At 42.4% G+C, this 26376-nt stretch overlaps 1 protein-coding gene across 1 annotated transcript; it reads right to left on the reverse strand.

The window, feature by feature from the left end:
- Window positions 1-135: 135 nt before the first annotated feature.
- On the reverse strand, window positions 136-7857 carry LOC117452753 (4-hydroxyphenylpyruvate dioxygenase-like). The gene is made up of 14 exons (XM_034091506.2): window positions 7764-7857; window positions 7407-7433; window positions 7133-7195; window positions 6734-6838; window positions 6457-6499; window positions 5876-5958; window positions 5680-5769; window positions 5487-5590; window positions 5314-5391; window positions 3766-3928; window positions 3595-3666; window positions 3387-3509; window positions 1436-1552; window positions 136-764 (listed from the first exon to the last, which is right to left on the reverse strand). The coding sequence occupies exons 1-14, from the start codon at window positions 7764-7766 to the stop codon at window positions 654-656; spliced, it is 1182 nt and encodes a 393-aa protein (XP_033947397.1). The 5' UTR covers window positions 7767-7857; the 3' UTR covers window positions 136-653.
- Between the last annotated feature and the right edge of the window lie 18519 nt (window positions 7858-26376).

Genomic DNA, 26376 nt, shown 5'->3' on the forward strand with positions numbered 1-26376 from the left:
ACTTATGAATGCTCTGCAGACATGTGGAGGTACTGCTCAGTAAATAATGATTTATTTAAACCTTCTAATCAGTGCTTGAGTACAGGAGCACTTACAACATCCTCATTATCTGGTAAAACATTACAACACACTTAATTTGTTTGCACATTACAGTTTATGAACACATCACAACCCACGGTTTCACACATTGCAAATGTTTCCTCTTGCAACATAAAGGGGGAGATGGCCGCTCCAATTATGCAAAGCTCTTCTGTTACATTGAAATTACTTTTAAAGTTATTGCCAAAATGATAACAATCTGTACAATTACTTGTTTTCATTTATGAGAGCTTAATTGTGTTTTGCTTGAGTCAAGCTTATATGGATTTCCTTGTTAACATTTGATTAAAAGAAAGCCTTACATGGTGATAAAGTTACAATTAGTTGATCTTTCATGAAAATCCGGAGAGATTATAATGAAGTACTTTTTGAAACATGCTTATCACATGTAAAATAAATGTTATTATGTTATCATAATAAAACATGCAAGTCACAAAAACATGCTTTGTTCATTATTGCACAATAGTAGTTTAATACTAAAGTACAGGACAAAAAATGGCCTCTCATAGTAAAGAGATATTGAAACTGAAATGTCTACTTTAATAAAACTAGGATCAGATGTTCTTTGAAACTCCGTTTGGTGTCAGGATCGTCAGATTTCCTCTTGCATTCTGGTCCGCTTCGATGGCTTCAAACAGAGACTTGAAGTTTCCTGCACCAAAGCCCTGTGGGAAAATCATGTGTTTAAGTTATTGATTAACTAACTTAAAGGTGGGGTAGGTACATTTCAGAAACCGACTCGAGATACACTTTTTGTTATATTCCATGGAATGCTCTTAACATCCCGATAGCAATGAATATCTTAAGTGCTTTGACAAAAAATCCATTAAAAAATTTCATCTGTAGAAGCCGTAATACTGTAAAAAGTACAACCAATTGGATGGCCTACCTGCCTATCAGCCTTCCATCGGGGCACAAACTTATCTCGTGCCCTCATTGGTCATGTGCGCGTTCGTGTGTGTTGGAGGAGGGGCTCTATAAGGAAGTGGCAGATTTTCTCCGGTTGTGTATTTTCAAATTCTAGCGATCTCGAGCCGGTTTCTCAAACTTACCTACCCCACCTTTAATGAATCCTGTTTCTAACACAGATATTGTGCACAAAGAATTAGGGCCGCAAGTGAAAAAGGTCTGAGATAAACTTCAGAATTGGCTTAAAAAAATACTTAGTACATTACTTAATAAATAACTGTGACTTTTAACTCACAAGTCAAATATTTTTTTTTAACCAGTACGCTGAAAATGTGGTCCTTATCTTATTCCGTAAAAATTCGAGAAATATGTGCTTTATATTCTCTTCATCCTTATAAAGTTGTTGTTTATCCAGTGGCGCCCTCACCTGGTGGTTGTGTCTCTGAATGACCTCCAAGAACACAGTGGGCCGATCCTGAACTGGCTTGGTGAAGATCTGAAGTAAGTAGCCGTTTTCGTCAAAGTCCACCAAGATCCTCAGCTCCTGGTGTGAGTAAGATCACAAGATCACATTGTGAATTGTAATTCATTTATCCATTTTGTTTTGGCAAGGCTGGATAGTTGACACTCACAGCCATGAGTCTATAAAGATGAGAAAACTAAATATGGCCATACATATTAGAGAAGGCTCAATGACACTTTGCTAATGTCCTACACAGCAAACCTATTATAGTATCAGCCAATACCAATATAAAATCATATTTGTCCTTCTCTGAAACAGATAAGATGTATTTAATTTTTGTATGAATGCATTTTGCCTAACCAATTATTTAGGAAAAACATTGTTTAATCTGTGAAACAAGTATTGTATTACCCTAAAGCAACACATAAACATGTCCCAACATGGTTCTATTAAACCTTTATATAGAAACGTATTTGTTTTGCATTGTGAAAAATGTTTTAATTTAAATGTTTAGGTATTTCCATTTCCTATCTTTGTAGTCTACACCCTAATTACAGTTGTTTATAGATAGTCAGGAGGACTAATGGATAATATTGAATGATACTTTTTGACCCCTGACATTCAATCCTGTCATACATAATACAGTGGGGCAAAAAAGTATTTAGTCAGCCACCAATTGTACAAGTTCTCCCACTTAAAAAGATGAGAGGCCTGTAATTTTCATCCAGGTACACTTCAACTATGAGAGACAGAATGGGGGAAAGAATCCAGGAAATCACATTGTAGGATTTGTAATGAATTAATTGGTAAATTCCTCTGTAAAATAAGTATTTGGTCACCTACAAACAAACAAGATTTCTGGCTCTCACAGACCTGTAACTTCTTCTTTAAGAGCCTCCTCTGTCCTCCACTTGTTAACTGTATTAATGGCACTTGTTTGAACTCAGTGCCAGACGTGTCCCCCTGCTTAAGCCAGTACATGTCCAGGCCCGTCTGAAGTTTGCTAGAGAGCATTTAGATGATCCAGAAGAGGATTGGGAGAATGTCAGATGAAACCAAAATAGAACGTTTTGATAAAAACTCAACTAGACGTGTTTGGAGGAGAAAGAATTCTGAGTTGCATCCAAACGAACACCATACCTACTGTGAAACATGGGGGTGGAAACATCATGCTTTGGGGCTGTTTTTCTGCAAAGGGACCAGGACAACTGATCCGTGTAAAGGAAAGAATGAATGGGGCCATGTATCGTGAGATTTTGAGTGACAACCTCCTTCCATCAGAAAGGGCATTGAAGATGAAACGTGGCTGGGTCTTTCAGCATGACAATGATCCCAAACACACCGCCCGGGCAACGAAGGAGTGGCTTCGTAAGAAGCATTTCAAGGTCCTGGAGTGGCCTAGCCAGTCTCCAGATCTCAACCCCATAGAAAATCTTTGGAGGGAGTTGAAAGTCCGTGTTGCCCAGCGACAGCCCCAAAACATCACTGCTCTAGAGGAGATCTGCATGGAGGAATGGGCCAAAATACCAGCAAGAGTGTGTGAAAACCTTGTGAAGACTTACAGAAAACGTTTGACCTCTGTCATTGCCAACAAAGGGTATATAACATAGTATTGAGATGAACTTTTGTTATTGACCAAATACTTATTTTCCACCATAATTTGCAAATAAATTCTTTAAAAATCAGACAATGTGATTTTCTGGATTTTTTTTTCTCATTTTGTCTCTCATAGTTGAGGTATACCTAGGATGACAATTACAGGCCTCTCATCTTTTTAAGTGGGAGAACTTGCACAATTGGTGGCTGACTAAATACTTTTTTGCCCCACTGTATATATAACCATTGGCTGGACCAAACATAATATCATAAAGTTCATTCAGTTCTCCAAACTTGTTGAATATAATTTAGTTCTGACCTGAAGGACATCCAGGTCCTCTGAGACTTTGACCTTTGATTGTTTCAGGTTCTCTCTCAGCTGTTTGTAGTACGTGTCTGGCACGAACATAAACTCCATCCCACGCTCCTTTAGGTTACGAATCTGCAAATTGAAATTAATCAGAAAGTTATTGTTGCTTCTTTCGGGATGCGTCCACACACAAAGCCAAAGTGTCCTTTAATCTTACCGCAGTGATGATATCTGACGTGTTCATGGCTATATGCTGCACGCCTGGACCTCCATAGTACTCCACATACTCCTGTGAGTCAACATTTGGAGAAATATACAAGTTATTTAATCATTCATGTGCAAGTAAACAGTTTAAGACCACATATTTGCTGAAGTGAGCCAAACATGCCTGGATCTGAGACTTTCTCTTCCCCATGGCAGGCTCGTTGATGGGCATCTTCACAGTCTCCTCGTAGTTTGCCACAACAATGGAGCGCAGGGCGCTGAACTCTGTCTGAAGCTGCTTGTCATCCACTGACCAGAAGCGGTGAAACAGAAGGTTTCTTTGATACCTGATGGGTTAAGAATCAGAAATGAAGAGGTTCAAATATCAGTCACTTCTGAACTGTTGCTCAGGTGTTACCCTATGTGGAGGAAGTACTCAGATCTGTTAATTAAGTAAATAGTGATACCAAAGTGTAGAAATACTCTTAAACACCCCATTTCAGAATAACGTATGTTAAAGTATTGCATTATAATTATTGACTGCTTGTTTGGTTCAACACTTTTAATTGTTACCGATAAAGGAGGAGTTTCTTTTTACATTATGACTTTAAAAGCTGCTGGGTAACTTGTGAGTCTGATCCTAGAAGACGAAGAAGTAGCATTACATAGAAATAGTCAAGTAAAGTTAAACTTCAAAATTATTCTCAAGTAAACTACTTCAGTATCTGTTCTAAGTTAGGGTGCACCGCTGATGCTACTATCATCTTATGATCTGAATGACGTTGCAACTTCACAATGCGCTACCAAGCAGGAGTTTTGATTTATGAGCGGCTCCATATGATTCTTCACATCTAAAAACCTCCAGTCTGTGTTACACCCCTTGTTATAGGATCAACCAATGAGCACCCTGTTTTTGAGAACTGCCTTTCCCCGCCCCATGCATGCCTATACTCTATAATGGGGTCAAAACAAGATCCAGATGTGGAGAACAACTGGAGACCAGCTTAAGAAAATGCAAAGTCATGCTGATGACTGACTCCTGCCCAAAAAGAGTTATGTAAGACACCTGCTCTCTGAAGAGCTGGTATATTGTTATCACATGTGCCACACTGAGGGCTTCTAAAACAGATTACTGAACAGGCCTCCTGAGTATCTGTTAGAAGTTACTGCAAGCACTTTTCTTCATGAAAAGTTAAGAATGACCACCAAAGGGACCCATTACCACCACAAACTGACAAAAAAACAATCCAAAAGGGCCATACAATGAGGACAAAAAACATAAAATACTATGCAAAGACACAAAACATCCAAAAAGAGATACCAAAACACTAAATAAAGAGACGCAAAACCTCTAAAAAGAAAAGCAAGGCATCCATTGAGAAGCAAATGACCATAAATAGACACGCATTTATCCCAAAATGAGAGATACAAAAACATCAGAAAGAGTCCACAACAATAAAAAGGGATGCAAAAATAGACAAAAACCGAGAGACACAATGACCACATAGACCCAAACGACCACTAGGAGACAGAACAACTGCAAAAGGGACACGATATGATCACAAAGAGACGCAAAACCACTGCAAAGAGATCCCCAAAGACGTCTCTTTTAATCTGTGGCTCTTATTCCTATAAAGGTAGGGGCCCTCTACATGTTAGCACCTATGGGTCCTAATGTCTCGTGATCCGCCAATATTTTAAACTGTGTACAATAAATAGTTGAGTCCATTACCAATCCACCACTGGGACCATCTCATTATCCGGTTGGTTTCCCACAACGTGATCGATGAAGTTCAGTTTTCCACTTGGTCTGCATAGAGGAATGGAAGCAAAAGCAAGTAAACACGCTGTCACTTTGCTGTCAGTCTGACCTCTGTTATCTTTTAAACATTCGTATGCACTCACAGTTTGGCCAGTGAAGGGTCCTTGAACAGAGAGGGTTGGAAGCCTGGCAGGAACAACCCGGTGTATCCGCTCCTCTCCACAAACGTGTGTGTGGTGTCACCATACTGCAAACAAAAGCAAGAGTATACATCTGGCATTTGTGCTAAATAGAGAGTCATAACTACTGAATGTAAATTTGTAATTAGTGCCTTACCGTTTGGAGCACGGCCAGTCTGACTTTACCATGCTTATCCTCCAGGGTGTAAGGCTCCTTCACGATAATTGCACCTCGCTCTCTGGCTTTCTGTTTATGAGGATGTATGGTAAGTGGAAATATTATAAATTGTAATGTAAGTTAATTATGTGTGAGAATAGAACTGTGAATGCAAGTTTGAAAGAAAACCTGTTACCTGCACAAGGAAGTCACAGTCCTGCACCGTAAATGCAACATCCTTCACTCCATCACCGTGTTTGACTAAATGCTCTCCCATCTCTGAGAAAAAGACGAGACAAAAATATTTAATTTAGCCACACACAAGCAACCATTGTTGGCATTTTTTTTTTTTTACGATTGTAACCCCCCCCAAACATTTTTTAAATACTTAATAAATCCTTTGAATGATACAGGCAATATACATTATTATAGTAAACCAACTAAATGAATAAAAACATTTAAATTATGTAATTGGGAATGTAAAATTGTGTTTTCAACCATTCTGTTAATATTATTATTCATCTCTAACTAAGTGTCTTGAATCATGATGTCAATGTCTGAATTCAAGACTGAATTGACTTTTGCCAAATCAATAGTGATTTCAAATATATATTTAACAATTTTTGGAAATGTTATCATCCATAAAAAGGATTTTTCTTGTAAATGCAAGATACATTAGAGATGAAAAAAGTTTTGATATATTATAGTCATGTATGTAAGACAATAACTACTTCATCCATATCCATATTGATTTATCGGTCTATGACCAGTGTGTACCTTTGTTTCCAGGGTTGAGGGCAGATGAGAACACGTAAACGATCTGTGAAAAACAAAGTGAAGACATTAACTTGTCTAAGTCAGTACAAACGCACCGTTTGAGTCCAATAGCTATTAATTGACCATCTTCACTGCTCAAGAAAACCATCTATTACCATTTCAGTCCTTTCATTTGAACTAATTTCTATAAAAGTCAAACATCTGCACAAACAGATTATTTTTGTTGATGCAATAAACCATTCTTCTTGCTGATTTCCAGGCACTGCAGATTCTTTACCTTTCCTTGTTTGACTGCATGGGACACCACATCCCGACAGCCTGTCTCCAAACCCTGGTAGGCCAGAGACTCAAATCCCAGCTTGTTACAGTAATACGATGCAGCCTGTTGAAGAAAATTAATGTATTCAACTGATAATCTCTTCTTGTTACAGTGAACTGAAATTGGGCATGTTTGCAACAGGTTCATCTTAAACTCTCTGATAGCACCATCTCCTGGTGACTAGTGAGGCGAGACTCAGTTTGTGCTTTTGGAAATTAAATATGGGGTTTTACATGCTGTCAGGAGAACCAATAGCCTTGCTGAATGTATAGTATACCCCTCCATCTGTGAGAAAAGTTGGTCAGAAAAAAAACAATGTACCCAAAAACCCTTGGCAGCAGTTATTGATGAACTTACCTGTTTTGCATTTCCAACCCAGAACGTGAGGTGATCAAAGCAGAGGAACTTGCCCTGTTCATGCTAAAGATAAGAACAAATATTTTGTTGTGAAATCGTTAAAACACACAGCGCCGCTAACATTTACATTGGGGGACAAACACATAGATGGAAACCAAACACACACACAACTGATGTTGGTTAAGTGTCATTCAAATCCTCATATCTGTGCAGTGATTTCACTTGCTTAATAGCCTCTGTTCTGCGGTAAAACACATATAAAAAGGAAACGTACCTTTTCGCCTTTATCTGTGTATGTCGTCTATAATGACAAAAGCACATCATAAAGTTATAAAAAATGAACAACCCTGCTGAAGTCCAGTGACAAATGTTATTTACCAGCAAACACAATAATAGCAATAACAAACCTTTTGTATAACACTTTTCCAGCAGAGTAACAAAGTGATAAGATGCCAGACACACAATTAAATCATAAACAGTTTAAATGTGTACAACATTGATTGAAGGAGCTAGGAAAGTGTGCAATAGGCTAAATTAACCAATTAACCAAAGTTATTACTTTTATTAACAATGTCTCTTTTTCTAGTTATAAAAGAAAAGCTATCTGGCTCAACATTGAGAGGTTACTCACCATCTTGCTCCTGTTGACCTGCCCTGACTGTCAGAAGGAAATAAACACTGAAACTCTGAATTCAAAAGCTCAAAAGGACGTTTCTAGATCCACTCCCACCGGTGAGGAGGAGGAGGAGGAGGAGGAGGAGGAGGAGGAGGAGGAGGAGGAAGAGGAGGAAGAGGAAGAGGAGGAAGAGGAAGAGGAGGAGGGGTATCGATGCTTGGTTCACTTTTACTGGAACAATGTCAACACAGGTTAAATTAGACCTGCAACTTGATCTGCTTCCCTGCTACCTAGTGCATGCTGAATCCATTTTTTAATTATTATTTCTGCAAAAGCATGCAGAAACAGTGTCCAAACAGGTTTAGAATTACAGCTGTATGTTTTTTACTAGAAGAAGAAGCTGACATCCATATGTTAGTGTTTAGTGGCGAGAGGAGGCTCACTCATGCAGGACTCCCATTGGCTCACTGGCGTTGAGCTGTTTGAACTCCTGAAAATGACCCCATCCCATCTATCCTCCAGCACATATATTCTTACAACAATTGTGATTTTCTTTCAGTAAAAGAGTGTATAGAAAATTATTCAAAGCTGTCATATTAGCGTTGTAATGATGTGATACATCGAGAAACCACAATAAGTGGTTGATTTTGGGACAAGCTGGAAATAAAGGGTTTTGCTATAGGTCCAAAGTGCAGATGGGGTTATTGTGTGCTTTGTTTCACCAAAACAAACTCAAATGTCACATGAATCAGGCTTTGATCTGTCCTTTAAAGGTATGCAATCAAACTTTGAGGTCATTACGACTACTGAGTATTTTTTCTCTTTCTAAGCTTTTTCTGTTGTAAACTGTTTTAAAACCCGTTTAAGGTACAAATGAAGGGGCATGAAATAATAAGAATACATAATTAATCTTAACAATACCTTATAGAGATTTCTCCCAAGAGGGCTTTTACCCTTTTGCAACTGAACAGATTCATGTAGGAACTAAAAGTAATAATGTTGTCTTAGGAAGTTAAGCGACAACCCGTAAATCAGCTTAAAGATGACTCCAAACTTCTTCATCTACATATATAACATGTAGAAACTCAATATATTCCAAAGAATAAAAAAAGACTTGAAGAGAATCTTAATTGCAAAGTGTTGCCAGTATAAATGAAACATATGTAGTCAATTCCTCCAAGGAAAACATGTTGATGAGCAGCCTTACTACAGAAGTGTTAGTCACACATTCCAGTAACAGCTCACTAATGAGGAGTCAGAGCCCCCCCGTCCCCCCCCCCCGTCCCTGAAGATTTTTGTTTTTCATGCAGTCTCCTGGAGCTTCACTGTAGTCATGGGATGCAACTACACTCATGCAGCCAGTAGAACACAACATGCAGGATAACAAATAATAACAGCCGCCTCGCTTTACCAAAGGTGTTTAGTTTCATAATTTAAAAAAATGTGGTCTGCTGTGAGTGACATTGGACAAAATTGCATACGTTGCACTTATTCAACTCCAGAATTTGAAAGTGATGTTTTATTTTTTTCAAGATTTGGTATTTGAACTGGTATTAAAATAGTTTTCAACTCATGTTGTTTTTGTAACCTCTATTCATACTCTTCCTATATGTTTTCATATAAACTCCTGAACTTCCCTACGGGGATCAATAAAGGTGCATCTTATAGTATCTTATCTTAAATCAAATCACCTTAACGATAAATGTACTAAACAATTAGTAGCAAGACACCAACAACATAATTTGATAATGAAATATGGGCTTATGTTATTTGTATGCATCTCGAGCCTCTCAATTAGTTTCTTAATTTCTGTGGTTTTACTGTTTTATTTAAAGACAACATCTTGGACATTGAGAAACTGTAATTACCTTTTTCTTCACTTTTTTCTGACATTTATAGCCTCAACTTGTAATCAATGATTCAAAAGATAATCAGCATTTTAACCAATAAAGAAAAGACTCTTTAGTCGCAGCTTTACTCCCCACATTATTTTAAAACATTATCTCATACATCATGCTGCATTACATCAGACTGTAAACCCCCTGGTATCAAGTCTCTCTAAGGACAAACACCTCAGTGATCAGCTCCTTCCCACGCCAGCACTCCTCACATCTTTGTAGTAGCTCAGTCAACGGGAGCCAAACAGCTCTCAATACGGAATAGAAATGAGCAAATCATCACCTGAAACAAATCCCAAAATACTGTTGAATGGTAAACAACAGGGGAAACATCAGGAGGCTGCAGGAGGAGAGCAGACCTCTGTCCTGCTGGATGATGAGTGTTTGGAGGACAGTCGTGCAGCAGAGAGGGAAACACAAGCAAAGGTGCAGTCTGTTTTCCAGCAGGTACGTAACCAGATCAGATCACAGGCAGGTGTGAAGAGCAGCATACTGGAGCTGGTGCAGAGAGTCAAAGACAGAGAAACAGAGAGTGCACAGGTGGATGTCAAACCCGAGGGCACGGACGTCAACGGTGGGGAGAAGAAAGAGATGCTGACGGAGGACAGCAAAGATGAGATGCATGCAAAGGAAGAGGAGTTGTTTGCAATGTTCAAGGAAAAGCTTGAGGCTAGTCAAAAGGATTTAAAGGATGAATTTGAAGTGCAGATTTCTCAGGTGTGTAAAGAAATGCAGGCCTACATGGACCAGGCTCTGAAAGGCTTGGAGAGCCAGATGCAGAGCAGCTGGCAATCCCACAATCTCCAACATGACAAAGAGAAGCAAGAGAGCAAAGGTCCAGACAAGAAACAGAAGCCTACAGCAGCTCTGGCGTCCAGGAGAGGAAGAGTCCTGACTCGGACCATGACCACCATCATCCCTAAAACGTGTCCCCCTGTCATCATTTGCCCACGCGCCAAATCAGAGACACTGGGCTACTCCAAGCGGGAAAGCTCTCGCCTCGTGCTGAGGGATCCAGGCGTCTCCTTACCAGGAAACAACCCCTGCCAGAGCCGCAAGCCGCTACCTCCAGTCTGCCCTCTTCTGCATCAGCACAAAAAGCCCGTCCGGCCAAAAGATAAAACAGGAAACTGACTCGACTTCTCGGAACACAAAGAAGATGTTGACAGTATGCAACTGCCCTGATTACAAAGCAGGGACATAAGCATTCAGGTCAAAATGTCAACCTTGTTGTGTTCATTTTTGCTGTGTCACTGTTATTGCTTATTGTACCTGACAGCTGTTACTGTCCAGTAGAGCTGCAACTATTAGCCATTCTGTTAAATTTGGTGAATCATTAAAGTAATTATGTATGCAAGCATGGCAGAACATGCTTCTTTCAATCCTCTAACTTTTGGAGATTTCCAGCTTTTATCTTTTTTACATCATAGAAAATTGATTACTTTGGATTTCAGACTGAGCAAAAAGTCACAAGGTCGTTTTCCTCTACTTTCATAAATGATATACTAAAAACAAATTGAGACAAAAGTCAAGTTGCAGCATACTGTCCAGTTGATTATTTGCTGAAGGGTCTTTGCTAGTGTGAGAATGATGTAGAAATAAAAAGTGTGTTTGGAAATTGCAATTATAACAAAACATAATAAAGTTGTGAGAGTTTGAAAAAAGATTTCCATTTTACTTGAACACAATCAATGAATTTTGTGTGAAATGATTAAGCCTTTTTTTTTTTTTAAAAGGAGGAGTTTTGGTATTCACCAGGCATCAACAAACCCAATATATTGATGGTCAGTCCAGGCTCTGTAAATGAGCTTTAGATTAATACAAAATGACTAAAATATATTGCTTAAATGTGTTAAACTTGCGAATGTGAACTCACATGAGTTCTTTGTACTCTATGATGAGTAACCAAGCATGCATCACATTTGCGATGAGAGCTTTTTCTTTAGTACAATGTGTGACATATCCCTTTACCCCTGAGGAATACAAATAATGTGGATCCTGTACAATCTGACCAACAGGTGGCAGCAGTTCCTCTATTTAGAATCACACCAATCCCATTTTAATTAATACAACTTCTGTCGCACGTTCTCTTCGGGGAATTTTGAGCAAATTCCCCGAAGAGACTTGGGTAACGTTGAGCAACATGAAACGATTATTTGAATCTAATTTGTGTTTTTGCAGTCATTTAAAAAATAGAAATACGTGCAACTCTGAACAATAACAACCAAAGACTCTTTTAATTGAAATACCAAAATCGTCATATGTCAGTGAGTGAAGAGTACCTGACCCATGAAGTCCCAATTTGGAGATAAGAGACCAGTTATAAGGTGAAGTAACCTCCACCATCACTATGTTGTGCAGCGCACTGCTGCTCCCCAGTGGCTGAACACCACAGGTCTGCAGCTGCACGCATCATCTACAGAGGAAACATATGAGTAACTTTGATGAACAGATGAACCAAGAGTGCAAAATGAAATACTAATTACATTTTGACTTTGAGGTGACTGATTCAAGATACAATCATCTGTTTTCCTTAGTTTTTAAAAATATGTTTGCTGTTTCTAAATGGCCCCTGCGGTATTTACCCTAACAATATGAAGGCTTATAACTTGATACACACTAACTCATTTTAGATGCTTTCATATATTTCCATTTCTTTCCTGCAAAAAATCGCCATTTTCTAGCTCCTGCAGAGTGACATAAGAGGTGAACGAATTGTTGGGCCTGCACATTGTTTATGGGGTGTAACTTGTGCAAGATAGGTGATCTGTAGTTTACCTCTGATATGTACTGAGGGAGCACCTGAGTGCACAGCAGCTGAACTGGCACCGGGCTCAGCCAGTGACAGGAGATGCATTTAGCCCTGAAGCAGCCACGAGAGCGGTGTGCCTCGTGGCAGGCTCTCCACAATGGACGGGATAGAGAAGGATGTGAAGAGGATCTTTGTGTCTTAGGGACGATGGTGGTGGGCCCTGAGCGGCCATATCCGGAGGGGACGAGAGCCCAGCACATTCAAGTCTGGCCAAGCCGTGAGGTCCTCGGAAGCAGCATCTCTCGCCTAACGATATCCACCATCAGCAGACTCATTACTATGCAGCATGTAGACAGACATAGATAGATAGATAGATAGATAGATAGATAGATAGATAGATAGATAGATGGATGGATGGATGGATGGATGGATGGATGGATGGATGGATAGATACATCGGGCCTACATACATAAATACATACATACACACATACATATATATATATATATGCATACATACATATGATAGATAGAGATAGATAGATAGATACATAAATTAATAATAATACATTTTTATTTTATTTAACCAGATGAGAACTTTGAGACCAAATCTCATTTACAATGCTGACCTGGCCAAGAAGGCAGCAACGTTATACACATAACACTGACATAAAATACAGAAAACACAACTAAGTAAACAAAAAGTAAACTACATTGTGCACATTTGGGAGATACATGTACATAGATTCATAGATACATATAGGCACACACACACACACACACACACACACACACGCACGCACGCACGCACGCACGCACGCACGCACGCACGCACGCACAGACACACACACACACACACACACACACACACACACACACACACACACACACACACACACACACACACACACACGCGCACACACACACACACACACACACACACACACACACACACACACACACACACACACACACACACACACACACACACACACACACACACACACACACACACACACACACACACACACACACACACACACACACACACACACACACACACACACACACACACACACACACACACACACACACACACACAATGTAACAGATGTGCCACATATGTGAATAGTTAACCCCAGACTTCACAGTGCAATGCAAGGATACTGAACTTACAGGTCCCGTGTGGCTAGCCACCATTTCACAATGTAAATTTAATGTAAATAAGGTGCTAAAGAGTGCATTAAAACCTTCATAATAAACAAAAAGCTTGTTAAATAAGGGGGGGAAAGCTTCTAAACCGATTATGGTTCACACTTAAACTTTCGCTTTGATTTGCCATTCATTCTTTTCCTGGCAGTCACGGTTTATGAACCTTTACAATGTTGGAGTGATCGCTAGATGGAAGAGGTCATGTTCAAATGGCAATAGACAATATTTTTGCTTTATTACTAGGCCTATATCCAATATATGTTTATTGCACAATGTAAAGGTTAAAGAGCCTAGAAGTATACAATGCATCACAGTATACCAAAGAACATTAAGAAAATAGGTGACGCAACAGAACAGCTAGAGCAGTAGCTGTCCATAGGTATCAGAACAACAGGAGTAATGCTTTCATGCAAAAGAGCCCCAAAAACAGAGGATGTGAACAGGAGGGAAAGTGATAAAAACAGTCTCCACTAGATCACACAGATCAGTCAGTAACAAACCTGACTACTTAGAAATACTAGGTACTTTACTCTGCCTGGCACTGATTTGGGGGTTTCTTTTTAGCCAAGCTGCTAGCAGTGGGTCATGATGCTTACAATGTCAAAAAGAATGAAGATCATAATCAATGTGTCTATTTTCTTTGAAAACAAATGCAGTGTTTCATGTGTTGTTGGGCGGAAAAGGAACCCAACAGTGGCACCAAAAATAATACCAAACGCTAGGGGGTAACATTAAAAAAGTTATCCATTTCAGCTTAAATGTTGTATTAGCTCTAACCAGAGCAGCTGTTGCATCTAATAAACCGAGTAGAATATCTCATTAACTGTAACCCTTGTGTCAATCCCTGGGCCAAGTTAGTTTACTTAAGAATTTAGGATAATAAGTCAGTTAATTTGAGTTATGGGCCTTTAATATTAATTTAATCTGATAAAACGTATTAATGTTCCTTTCTTAACTGGTCCCTGGCCTCCTTTCGTTTTGCAAAAGTGGTCCACGGGCAAAGCAAGTTGAATATCCTTGATGGACTGTATATCCTCTTCTATATTTTCTCAGCTGACTAAAATCCTCTCAGCCACCCAATCAGATGTGGTTAGTGCCGGGTGGAGTGGACATGACCCTGAACAACAGGGAATAACAATGACAGGGAGGCGACGTTGGGGGAGATCCATTTGAAAGCCTGATTTCCTAATAGCCATTTGAAACGTGCCAAAAGATAACAACATTACCATTAAAAAACTGATCTCATGTAAATGCTGTATTTTTCTAAGCCGTTGTTCTCAAGGTCTGAACAATTACAGCGAGAGGCCACATCCAGGTTAAACAAGACGGATTACTGAGACAAGCTGATTTCAATAGTGACTCTAGGGCAGACATGGTAGCAATTTACAGCCATTTTTTATGGTGGAGAAGTCAGGGAGAGAAACTGAAGCGTCGGTGTGTATTGGATACTCAAGTGGCCACTTTTGTGAGTCATGATTAGACATGTAATACCCCATTAATTGTGAGACCTTATTGATAAGATTTGAGGTGATTTGGCTCTGTTTTCGAGGTCTGTGGAATGCCATTGATCACTATCATCACAGACTCAGGCTAATGGGAGGGAATATCGGTAGAAATGTTGCTGTGAATGCAGTAAAAGATAAGATTTCCCTTGTTTTAATTTACATCCAGAAGCACAATCTGCAAAAAGATTGTTACGTTCTGTGAAATTATGGAAAACTGAAGAGAAAAGTATTGGAAATTAGTGAATATTCCCACTTTGTATAACTGTATAGTATCTTAATTATTTAAAATACAAGGTGACTAAAAATGGCAACCGTATTTTCAGTTTTGGCAACCAAAAGCTGATGCCTGGTTGCCAGCCTGGCAATCACTTTTAAAAGTTAGCGTTGGGTGTGCTTTATGAAAATACTGAACAAAAGTCCATAACAGTTTCCCAAAGTCCAAGGTAAAGCAGCTCATTTTGGGTACCTTTTTACAAATGACCTCAAAAGTGTTGCACATACAATTTCTAGTTATTTAATTGAATAAACAACTAATTTGAGTATATAATTTTGGATAAATATACAATACCATTTATTATGCCATTGCGTTTCATAGCTGTTTTCCAGAATTTATAAAGCGTCACTGTCATCTTTCGATAATTAAAATGTAATTATACAGGAAAAGGGGTTTATTTTTCAGAGGATGCCAGCATCAGGAAGACAATACAGACTGAAAAAAGAAATGATGCCTGTTCAAAGTGTTTACACTGTAAACCAGCAGTGTATCCTGGCATTAGTGGCGTGGTGAGGAAACTGCTGCTTTCCAAGTTTCTGTCAGGTTAGACTGATTTGTTTTTGTGGATCAGAGGATCGGCTGTCTAGACTGTTGCTATAGGCTCATACTCAGACTCTTTATGTTATTAACTGTACAGTGTGAGCCTTAATCCTCTCGACAGTATCTCATCACAAAGCTGTCAATCCATGGCTTAAAAGATGGTTACTAAACCCTACCTGTTCTTCTATGTTCATATGCAACAGAGAACGAAATGGATTTGTAAAGAAATTGGCCTGTTTACTGTATCAAAATCAGTATCAGAATAGTATCAGTATGCTACTTGTTAAATACCCAAAGCTATGTTTTATCAACCTAAATGGGAGAGCAAACACTGTAGCCTACTGACAGGATGTGGACTTAAATCAAGAGTTTAATGACTTAAGGTTAGACTAGGCCAAATCTAAAAGAATCTTTAACTCTCCTATAAAAAGAAAATAGTCATTACATTAGGGCCTCAGGCTAGCTGTTTCTGTTGTTTTCAGTTTTTATGCTAAGCTAGGTTCTAGGTTCTAGGTTCTAGGTTCTTATTTAACAGCCAATTTTCAAAGAGGTATCGATCTTCATACTGAACTCAAGCATTTCCCCGAAATGTCAAAAACTAAAATAATGACAATCTTTGTATCAAGTTTGAGTTATTCTTATGCATTGCCAATATTTAATGTGCAAATAAAAAAATGGAAGAAACATTTTAGGGACCTAAAAAGGTATGCATTTGTTACATATTGTATTATGGGACGGGTGGCGCAGTGGTCTGTGCTTGATCATCAGATCAAGGGGGGTGCTGGGGAACTCCAGTTCGAAACCCGCTCCTGCCGCCACTGCGTCAGGCCGTTGTGTCCTTGGGCAAGACACTTCACCTGGATTTGCTCCTGTGGGTATTGTCCACAGTACATGTATGATACTTGTAAAAGCGCCTCGATGACTTCAAGGCGTGAAGATGGACGGTGTGGCGCAGTGCGCTGTGCAATGATCATCAGATCAAGGGGTGAAACCCGCCGCTGCTGCGTCTGTAAAGCCGTTGTGTCCTTGGGCAAGACACTTCACCTGAACTTGCTCCTGTGGGTATTGTCCACAGTGGTGACCATTGCATGTATCATATGTGTAATGTGTATTTGTAAAGTGCTTTGAGCATCTGGAAAAGCTATAAGGAATTATTATTATTATTATATTGTAATAATTATTGATTAACGTTATCATTTGTAAATCTTATCATTTGAAACTTGACAGGTAATTTATGACTCTGTGGATGTGTAGTTTGATCAGTAGGCCTACTGACTGGCAATGCTGACAACATAGAAATGAAATCCCACAACTGTCATCACATTTTGATTGAAATGCTGCAGTGCCAAATTCTGATTGGTGCGCAGACATACGACATCAACATTCTCCAATTGAGCCCCGCCCACTTCAGACGTGTGATAAAAGCACTAAGATATAAACAGCCTCCCTAATACGTGAACAGTTTTCTAGAAAAATAACCAAAACGATTCAAGACAGCACATTGTGTTCATGAAAGAAAGCCGATTGAGAAGATGTGTCTTTAGGGCCTTTAATGAAATATCAATGATACCCATGTCTTTATAAGCAAAATTATAATGCCTTTAACCTTCTTATAGTACAGCATAACCATAATTATAAGCACTCATAGGCATTAAACTGTATATGCCTTATAAACATAATGATAACACATTTTAAAGTGACAACTTCTAAGGTCAAATAGAGTAATTGTTGTAAATTCCCCTTGTTTTCCAATCCTGGTTGATTGGACCAGGAAGCCTGGAAACCCGCACTGACAGGGTGAAGGTGGGTGACACACTAAGGTACGCTACACCTCTTCCCCGTGTCAAGGACACTCCACCCTTAATGGCCACTCCTGAAGCAATTATGCCAATGCTTCGCAGCACAGAGCGCAGACTCATTAAAGATCCAGCTAAGGCCAAAGTTCACAAAGCAGAGATCCAAAAGCTCATCGATGGAGGGTGTGTGACTAAGCTTTCTAAAGAAGAAGTGGATGAGTCCCACGAATCCTGGTTCATTCCCCATCACCTCGTCCATCACAATGGCAAGGATCGTCTAGTCTTCGACTGTTCCTTTACTTACTGTGGTCTCTCACTTAATGAGCAACTCCTTCCTGGTCCAACACTTGGACCATCCCTTCTCGGCGTACTCCTGCGGTTCCGGCAGTATGCTGTCGCCATCAGTGGGGACATACAAGCAATGTTCCATCAGGTTCGTCTCCTGCCTGAGGACCGGCCACTGCTGAGGTTTGTCTGGAGAAACCTGCAAAGGGAGGAGATACCTGACATGTACCAATGGCAGGTTTTGCCATTCGGCACAACAAGCAGCCCCTGCTGCGCAACGTTTGCGCTGCAAAAGCATGTCAAAGACCATGCAAAGGAAAATAAGGACGTACTGCAGTCAGTGGAGCAGTCGTTCTACGTGGACAATTGTCTTCAGAGCCTTTCAACACCTGAGTCTGCCAAGCTCCTTGTGGACAAGATGCGTCAATGTCTAGCCTTAGGGGGTTTTGAGATACGGCAGTGGGCAAGCAATATCACTGCTGTCGTCTCCCATCTACCATCCACTGCCAGGTCAGAGAGTACAGAGCTATGGCTAGCAGAGAAGAGCGCTGACCCTCAAGAGCCAGCTCTGGGCTTGATGTGGCACTGTCCGACTGATCGACTTGGTTAACGGTCAAGGCCAATGGAGAGCGTGACTCCCACTATGCGCCACAAGGTGCTTGCCCGGCAATATGACCCTCTCGGAGCCATTATTCCTTACACTACGAGGGCCAAATTGCTTGTTCAGAAGTTGTGGGTGAAGAAGAGGAGCTGGGACGACCCAAACCTTCCTCTTGATATTGTTCAGGCTTGGTCCAGCTGGGAGAGGGAACTCCCCAGGCTGGCGGACATCACCCTGCCACGAACCTACACGCCACTGGAGGCTGCAACTGAAGCCACCGACTACACTCTGCACCTCTTCTGTGACGCCTCCGAACAGGCATATGGTTCTGTAGCTTACCTCGCAACGAAGGTTGGTGACAAAGTCCATGTGTCATTTTTGTCATGGCAAGGTCTAGGGTAGCCCTGAAGCGCCAGCAGTCGATGCCAAGGTTGGAACTCTGTGCAGCGTTGACAGGAGCTCAGCTATCCTCTCTCCTCCATCGAGAGCTCACCTTAAACATTACCCAGACCTATCTTTGGACTGATTCCACCACAGTCCTGACTTGGCTGACGTCAGAGTCATGTAGGTTCAAAGTCTTCGTGGGAACCAGGGTATCTGAGATCCAGGAATTGACAACCGAGCACACCTGGCGGTATGTTGACACAGCCAATAATCCAGCCGATGACCTCACCCGTGGCAAGACAGTAGCTGAGCTGGCGGCACCAAATCGGTGGATTCAAGGTCAAATATTCCTACGTGGCCTGTCTGACCAATGGCCGTCGCTTCCTGCCCCCACAGAGCCCGAAGATACTGACGAGCACAAACGAGCTACCTTCTGCGGCCTAACACGAACCAGTTCAGTACCTCCAACACCAGATGTCACACAGTTTGACACATGGACAGACTTGGTCGAGGCCACCAAACAGTTACTTCACGGGGCGGCAACTGACCTTTCCTTGCCTCAGTCTGACCTGCGTGACGCTGAAAGCCTCCTGTTGCAGCGCAGCCAAGCAGAATGCTTCCAAGAGGAGATTGAGTGTCTTCAGGCTGGAAAACCAGTAAAACCTGGCAGTAAGCTCAGTATGCTTTCACCGGAGATTGATCCTGCAATGGGTCTGATCCGCGTCGGTGGAAGATTTCGCCACCTGGAGACTTCCTGTGATATGGAAATTGACCCCATTGTTCTCGATCCCAGTCATGTAGTTACAAAACTCCTCATTAAGGACATGGGCGAGCGCTTGCTCCATCCAGGGCCCGACAGGGTCTTTGCTGAGACTAGGCGCCAGTACTGGGTCCTGCGTGGAAGACAGGCCGTCAAGCATCATCAGAGGACTTGCACTGGATGCAGGAAGTGGAAAGGGAAGCCAGTGATACCGATTATGGCCGACTTGCCTTCTGCCCGTCTGCGGCTCCTCAAGCCTCCATTCTTCTCTACTGGGGTCGACTGTTTTGGGCCGTATACCGTCAAGGTAGGGCGGCACAGTGAAAAACGGTGGGGAGTCATCTTTAAATGCCTCACCACTCGCTGTGTCCACCTAGATCTGCTTAATAGCATCGATGCAGATGCTTTCCTCTTGGCCTTGAGGCGATTCATCGCTCGGCGCGGCACCCCCTTCCAGATTCTCTCAGATCAGGGGACAAACTTCCCGGGAGCAGCTAGGGAGCTTGAGGAGGCGTTTGCTGGAATGATGCCCCAACTGCAAGAGGAACTTGCCAAGAAACAGATCAAGTTTCACTTTAACCCTCCAGCCTCTCCCCACTTTGGTGGTGCGTGGGAGCGTGAGATACAATCAGTCAAGAAGGCTCTACAAGTGGTGATCGGCACTCAGTCTCTCCAGGGAGAAGTCCTCCTTACCTTGTCAGTTGAGGTGGAAGGTATCTTAAATGCCAAACCCTTAGGCTAGGTGTCATCAGACCTCGCAGATCTAGATCCTGTGACACCAAGCATGTTGCTGATGGGGCGGTGGGATGCCTCCCTTCAACAAGTATCATACGCTACAGACACCCTCAGCAAGAGGCGGTGGCGTCATTGTCAAATGATGGTTGACCACTTCTGGGTGCAGTTCATCAAAAGCTACTTGCCATCCCTTCAAGTCCGCCAGAAGTGGCGGCAGCACACAACAATTTCATTGATATTATTTTGCATGGAGTACCTTGGAGTAAACTTTCCCGGGGAGGCTGAGTAGTGTGATGCCTCTGTAATTGGCACACACCCTCTGATCCCCCTTTTTGAAAAGGGGGACCACCACCCCGGTCTGCCACTCCTTCGGTACCGTTTCCGACTTCCACGCAACGTTGATGAGACGTGTCAACCATGACAGTCCCTCAACACCCAGAGCCTTCAGCATTTCCGGGCGGATCTCATCCACCCCCGGGGCTTTGCCACTGTGGAGTTGTTTGACGACCTCAGTGACCTCCCCCCGGGAGATTGGCGTTGATCCCCCGTCATACTCCAGCTCTGCCTCTAACATAGAGGGCGGAGTTGTCGGGTTCAGGAGTTCCTCAAAGTGTTCCTTCCAACGTCCCAACACTCCATCAGTTGAGGTCAACAACGTCCCATCCTTACTGTACACAGCTTGGATGGTTCCCTGCTTCCCCCTCCTGAGGTGTCGGACAGTTTTCCAGAACAACTTTGGTGCCGCCCGAAAGTCCTTCTCCATGTCTTCTCCGAACTTCTCCCACACCCGCTGCTTTGCCTCGGCCACGGATGAGGCTGCTGCCCTTCGGGCCTGTCGGTACCTTGCAACTGCTTCGGGAGTCCCCCGGGATAACAAATCCCTGAAGGCCTCCTTCTTCAGTCGGACGGCTTCCCTGACCACCGGTGTCCACCAGGAGGTTCGAGGGTTACCGCCCCTTGAGGCACCTAAGACCTTGAGACCACAGCTCCCCACCGCGGCTTCGGCAATAGAGGCTTTGAACACCGACCACTCTGGTTCAATGTCCCCAACCTCCACAGGAATGCCCGAAAAGCTCCGCCGGAGGTGTGAGTTGAAGGCCTCCTGAACTTGGGCCTCCTCCAGACGTTCCCAGTTCACCCGAACTACACGTTTGGGCTTACCAGGTCTATCCAGAGGCTTCCCCCGCCACTCGACCCAACTCACCACCAGATGGTGATCAGTTGACAACTCCGCCCCTCTCTTTACCCGAGTGTCCAAAACATACGGCCTCAGGTCCGATGATACGATAACGAAATCGATCATGGACCTTCTGCCTAGGGTGCTCTGGTACCACGTACACTTATGAGCATCCTTATGTTCGAACATGGTGTTTGTTATGGCCAATCCATGACTAGCACAGAAGTCCAGTAACAAACCACCACTCCGGTTCAGATCAGGGGGGCCGTTCCTCCCAATCACGCCCCTCCAAGTGTCTCCATCATTGCCCACATGTGCGTTGAAGTCTCCCAGCAAGACTAAGGCACTCACTGGATCGGTTCGCAACCGAGTGTGAAGCGGCTGGGATGAGGATCAGCACCTCCAAATCTGAGGCCATGGTTCTCAGCAGGAAACCGATGGACTGTCCACTCCAAGTAGGGAATGAGTCCTTACCCCAAGTGAAGGAGTTCAAGTATCTCGGGGTCTTGTTCTCGAGTGAGGGATCAATGGAGCGTGAGATGGGCCGGAGAATCGGAGCAGCGGGAGCGATATTGCAGTCGCTTTACCGCACCGTTGTGACGAAAAGGGAGCTGAGCCGGAAGGCAAAGCTCTCTGTCTACCGGGCCATTTTCGTTCCTACCCTCACCTATGGTCATGAAGGATGGGTCATGACCGAAAGAACGAGATCGCGGATACAAGCGGCCGAGATGGGTTTCCTCCGCCGGGTGGCTGGTGTCTCCCTTAGAGATAAGGTGAGAAGTTCGGTCATCAGGGAGGGACTCGGAGTTGAGCCGCTCCTCCTTCGCGTCGAAAGAAGCCAGTTGAGGTGGTTCGGGCACCTAGTTAGGATGCCACCTGGGCGCCTCCCTAGGGAGGTGTTCCAGGCACGTCCAGCTGGGAAGAGACCAAGGGGTAGACCTAGGACCAGGTGGAGGGATTATATCTCTTCGCTGGCCTGGGAGCGCCTTGGGATCCCCCAGTCAGAGCTGGTTGATGTCGCCAGGGAAAAGAAAGTTTGGGGCTCTCTGCTGGAACTGCTGCCCCCGCGACCCGACCACGGATAAGCGGGAGAAGATGGATGGATGGATGGATGGATGGATTATAGTTTATTTTGTTTCCCATTGTTGTAATACATTATAATCCTAATGCATTATATTAGCTGTCATAATGTTTTGTGACAGTATTTTTGTATGGTCATTGGATGCTTTAAGTGAAGTAAGTAATCCAAGAAAAAGGCGAGACAAACACAACACACGCACCCTTCATGTACAAAAAACACACACACACACACACACACACACACACGCACGCACGCACGCACGCACGCACGTACGCACGCACGCACGCACACACACACACACACACACACACACACACACACACACACACACACACACACACACACACACACACACACACACACACACACACACACACACACACACACACACACACTCTCTTGGGCTCCATTTGCTCCCTTTGTGATCCAGATTCACAGGTGAGACGAACAAGCAGGCAGGGAGAGGGACACCCACAGGTCCTTTTGATCTTGCAAAGGTTTCGGGTTGTGCTTCCACCCCATTTGACCCCCCTTCACCCCCCCTGCATCTTCCCGTACTAACTCTGCTCTGTGTTAAACCAAATAATGGTTGGATTGTAAGGAGAGATACTCTACCTAACTACCGCTTTTTTGATACACCCCGAGATAATGCTGTTAGTTTTAGGAGTGTGTGTGTGTGTGTGTGTGTGTGTGTGTGTGCGCGCGTGCGTGCGTGCGTGTGGCCGTTTGTATGTGTTATGGTTGAGTAACAGGTGGACGAAAGCTACAGAGAAAGTAGGGTTAGCGTTGACAGTGCACAGAATGTGTCATATGTCTGTTTACAAGTGCATATGGACACCCACACACACACACACACACACACACACACACACACACACACACACACACACACACACACACACACACACACACACACACACACACACACACACACACACACACACACACACACACACACACACACACACAAACACACACACACACACACTGCGGAGTGCATTTGTTGCTGCTTGGGTGGGATGGAACAGCAGGGAGATCTGAGGGGAGGCCAGCAGTTGTGTTTTGGTTCAGATGTCCCATTTGGGTGTGGCAGCTCACACTGACGACAACACTGGGAGCGAGCACCTGTGTCTGCTGCTTTAATGTGTTTCACTGAGACTAGTCATGCAGAGTGATGGCGCAACCAGTTAAATAAGTCTGGATATATTCTATGCTTTACTTATAATCTACAAATCTACACACAAAATATAATGGATCATACTTTTTGGTCGTAGAAAAAAAGCCTGATAAAGCTTTGTTGACATAGGCAGCACATTGTGTTCATGGTGGACGACTCTCAAGTTATTAAAACAAATCAGAGAGCCACTCTAGATGAGTTCCAATTGACCTGTTTTTGTGGGCATTTACATTTTCGTGTGGAAATGCTGAAATTCTAAGAAATGTTGAACTTTCGCAAAGAGCTTTGTACACTTGGCTGAGGTTGAAAAGATTACATTTTATGATCAGTTTTGGATGGAAACCTGCCTACTGTACACTAGCTGACATGCTTCTTTATTAACTTGAACATATGCAATATAGTTTCATTTAAATCAAAACCATACACAGTTGTTATATTCACTATAAAAACAAGTTCCCTACAAATGCACTATTCACTCCTTTATGAGTTGTGGTTTCTAAAAGCTACAGTGCACAGACTTTAAGGAAATTATTTTGATAATTAAAAAGAATACATAGTTGAGACCAGTTCTTACAGATTAAGTAGCACAGCTCTTGACAACAGCAACATTATTGAATATGTTAACCATTAAAAAAAAGCATTTACAAGTGTGGTTGCAAACACAGTATAAACTTATAAGATGTCCAACAAGATAACTTTACTTTTTTTTGGAGCTTGTTCCATCTGTATGCTGCAACGTATTTGAAGTCACAAAACAGAGTCACAGGCAACTTTTAAATGCTGTGTTCATGTTCTGCTCTGTTAATGAGGAAAATAATAATATTTTTAAGGGGCACAATGTGTTAACATGGTTGAACTCCCTCTAAGAATACTTTAAAAGAACTGTAAAAACACACACACCCAAACATCCATACACGCAAACAGATCACACAGGCCACACACGACCACCACCAACATTTATATGCGTTCAGAGATGCCTTCACAACTGTTGTTTTTGTGCTGGCGGTCTCCCCCGTGGACCCCCGGTGCTTTGCTCAGCTGGTATTCTGGGTGAGTTATCCCAAAGTGGACTTGGCTGGCTAACAGCATGAGACAAGCTGTCAGCCCAACTCATCTCAATAACAACAATAAGTCTGTCCAGTGTTGCATGCATGATTGACTCCACCCTGATTTCACTCACTGGTATGTTTAAAGATGAACCAGATGCTTTTTGGTCCTTATAGTGGTGCTGTTAAAGAATGTGTTATGGACTGTCCACTTATAAATCCTTCCAAATGGCACCTGATTCCACTTTGAAGAATAACGGTGTGTGTTTATGCAATCGTGAGTCTTTGTGTTATGTACAAACTTAGGCCTCAGCACACATCCATCACAGTGACCATCGTGTGATCTGCTGTCAAATATGCTGCGTTTTGCAAGGATGGACAATAAGTAACATACGATCTCTTACACACAAAGACCAGATGAATAATGCATCTTCAGGTTCTCACTGTTTCACACATGTTGTTACTTTAAAACGTGATGATGACAGATGAACTCGTCTAGCTTTGGCTTTTTCCCCCCAAACGTCCTCACCTCGTTCACTATTTTTCCTCTTTTATTTTCTGTTGAGGCATCTGCAGTCAAATGCTCATCTCCCATCACCCCCACCTCCGCTTCCCAGCCCGCACCCTCCCCACCGCTCTAACTGCGACCACTTGTCAGTGGGGACAAATATTGTCTTGTTCATTGGACTAACTTCTGCCAAGATTCCCACTTCCCCCCGCCGCCGCCATCTCTAAACGGTGATTACGTCCAACAGAGCTCATTACTGTCAAATCAAAGGATCCCTCAGAAGAGTCACTCATTGGTTATTATTCAGTGAACATGTGTGGTTTTGATTGGCTTTACCTCCTGTGGATAAAGAGTCTTTTTGTGACATTGTTTTGCATGAAAGTACTTTAAAGTGGAGTTGACTAAAACACATCCCTCAAAATATGTTGTGCCTCCTCCTCCTACTTGTTACACATAAAAACACTTTCAAATTCAAAAACCTTTGATTGTTACCCACAAGACTGTGTCATCAAATAGTTAAAGTGCCAAAGTTGATTCACATCTGAGTATCGAATACACATCTCAGGATGAAAATCACTTTGCCTAATCCGGTTACAGTCTGGATACTGGCTGTGAATCAATAGAGATTAGAGATCTATTAGTCTGAAGGTGTAAACCAAATGCAAAGACATTCATAACAAAGCTTTAACCCTCTGGAGATACTTAACACTGAAATAACAGGATGGTGTAATGAAACTGATGGGAAACCAGATTTTAAATTGAAAAAAGAACCAGTTTTGTACAATTTTTGACTTTAGTATTACTGTAAAACGTTCTCCTCTCCACATTTAAAATGACCTTTTTAAAATGTCAACAAATGAAGAACTTTTGTTTCCACACACTCAATGAGTCTGAGAGA

Source organism: Pseudochaenichthys georgianus, chromosome 9 (assembly GCF_902827115.2).
Source record: "Pseudochaenichthys georgianus chromosome 9, fPseGeo1.2, whole genome shotgun sequence".
In the NCBI taxonomy this organism is placed as follows: domain Eukaryota; kingdom Metazoa; phylum Chordata; class Actinopteri; order Perciformes; family Channichthyidae; genus Pseudochaenichthys; species Pseudochaenichthys georgianus.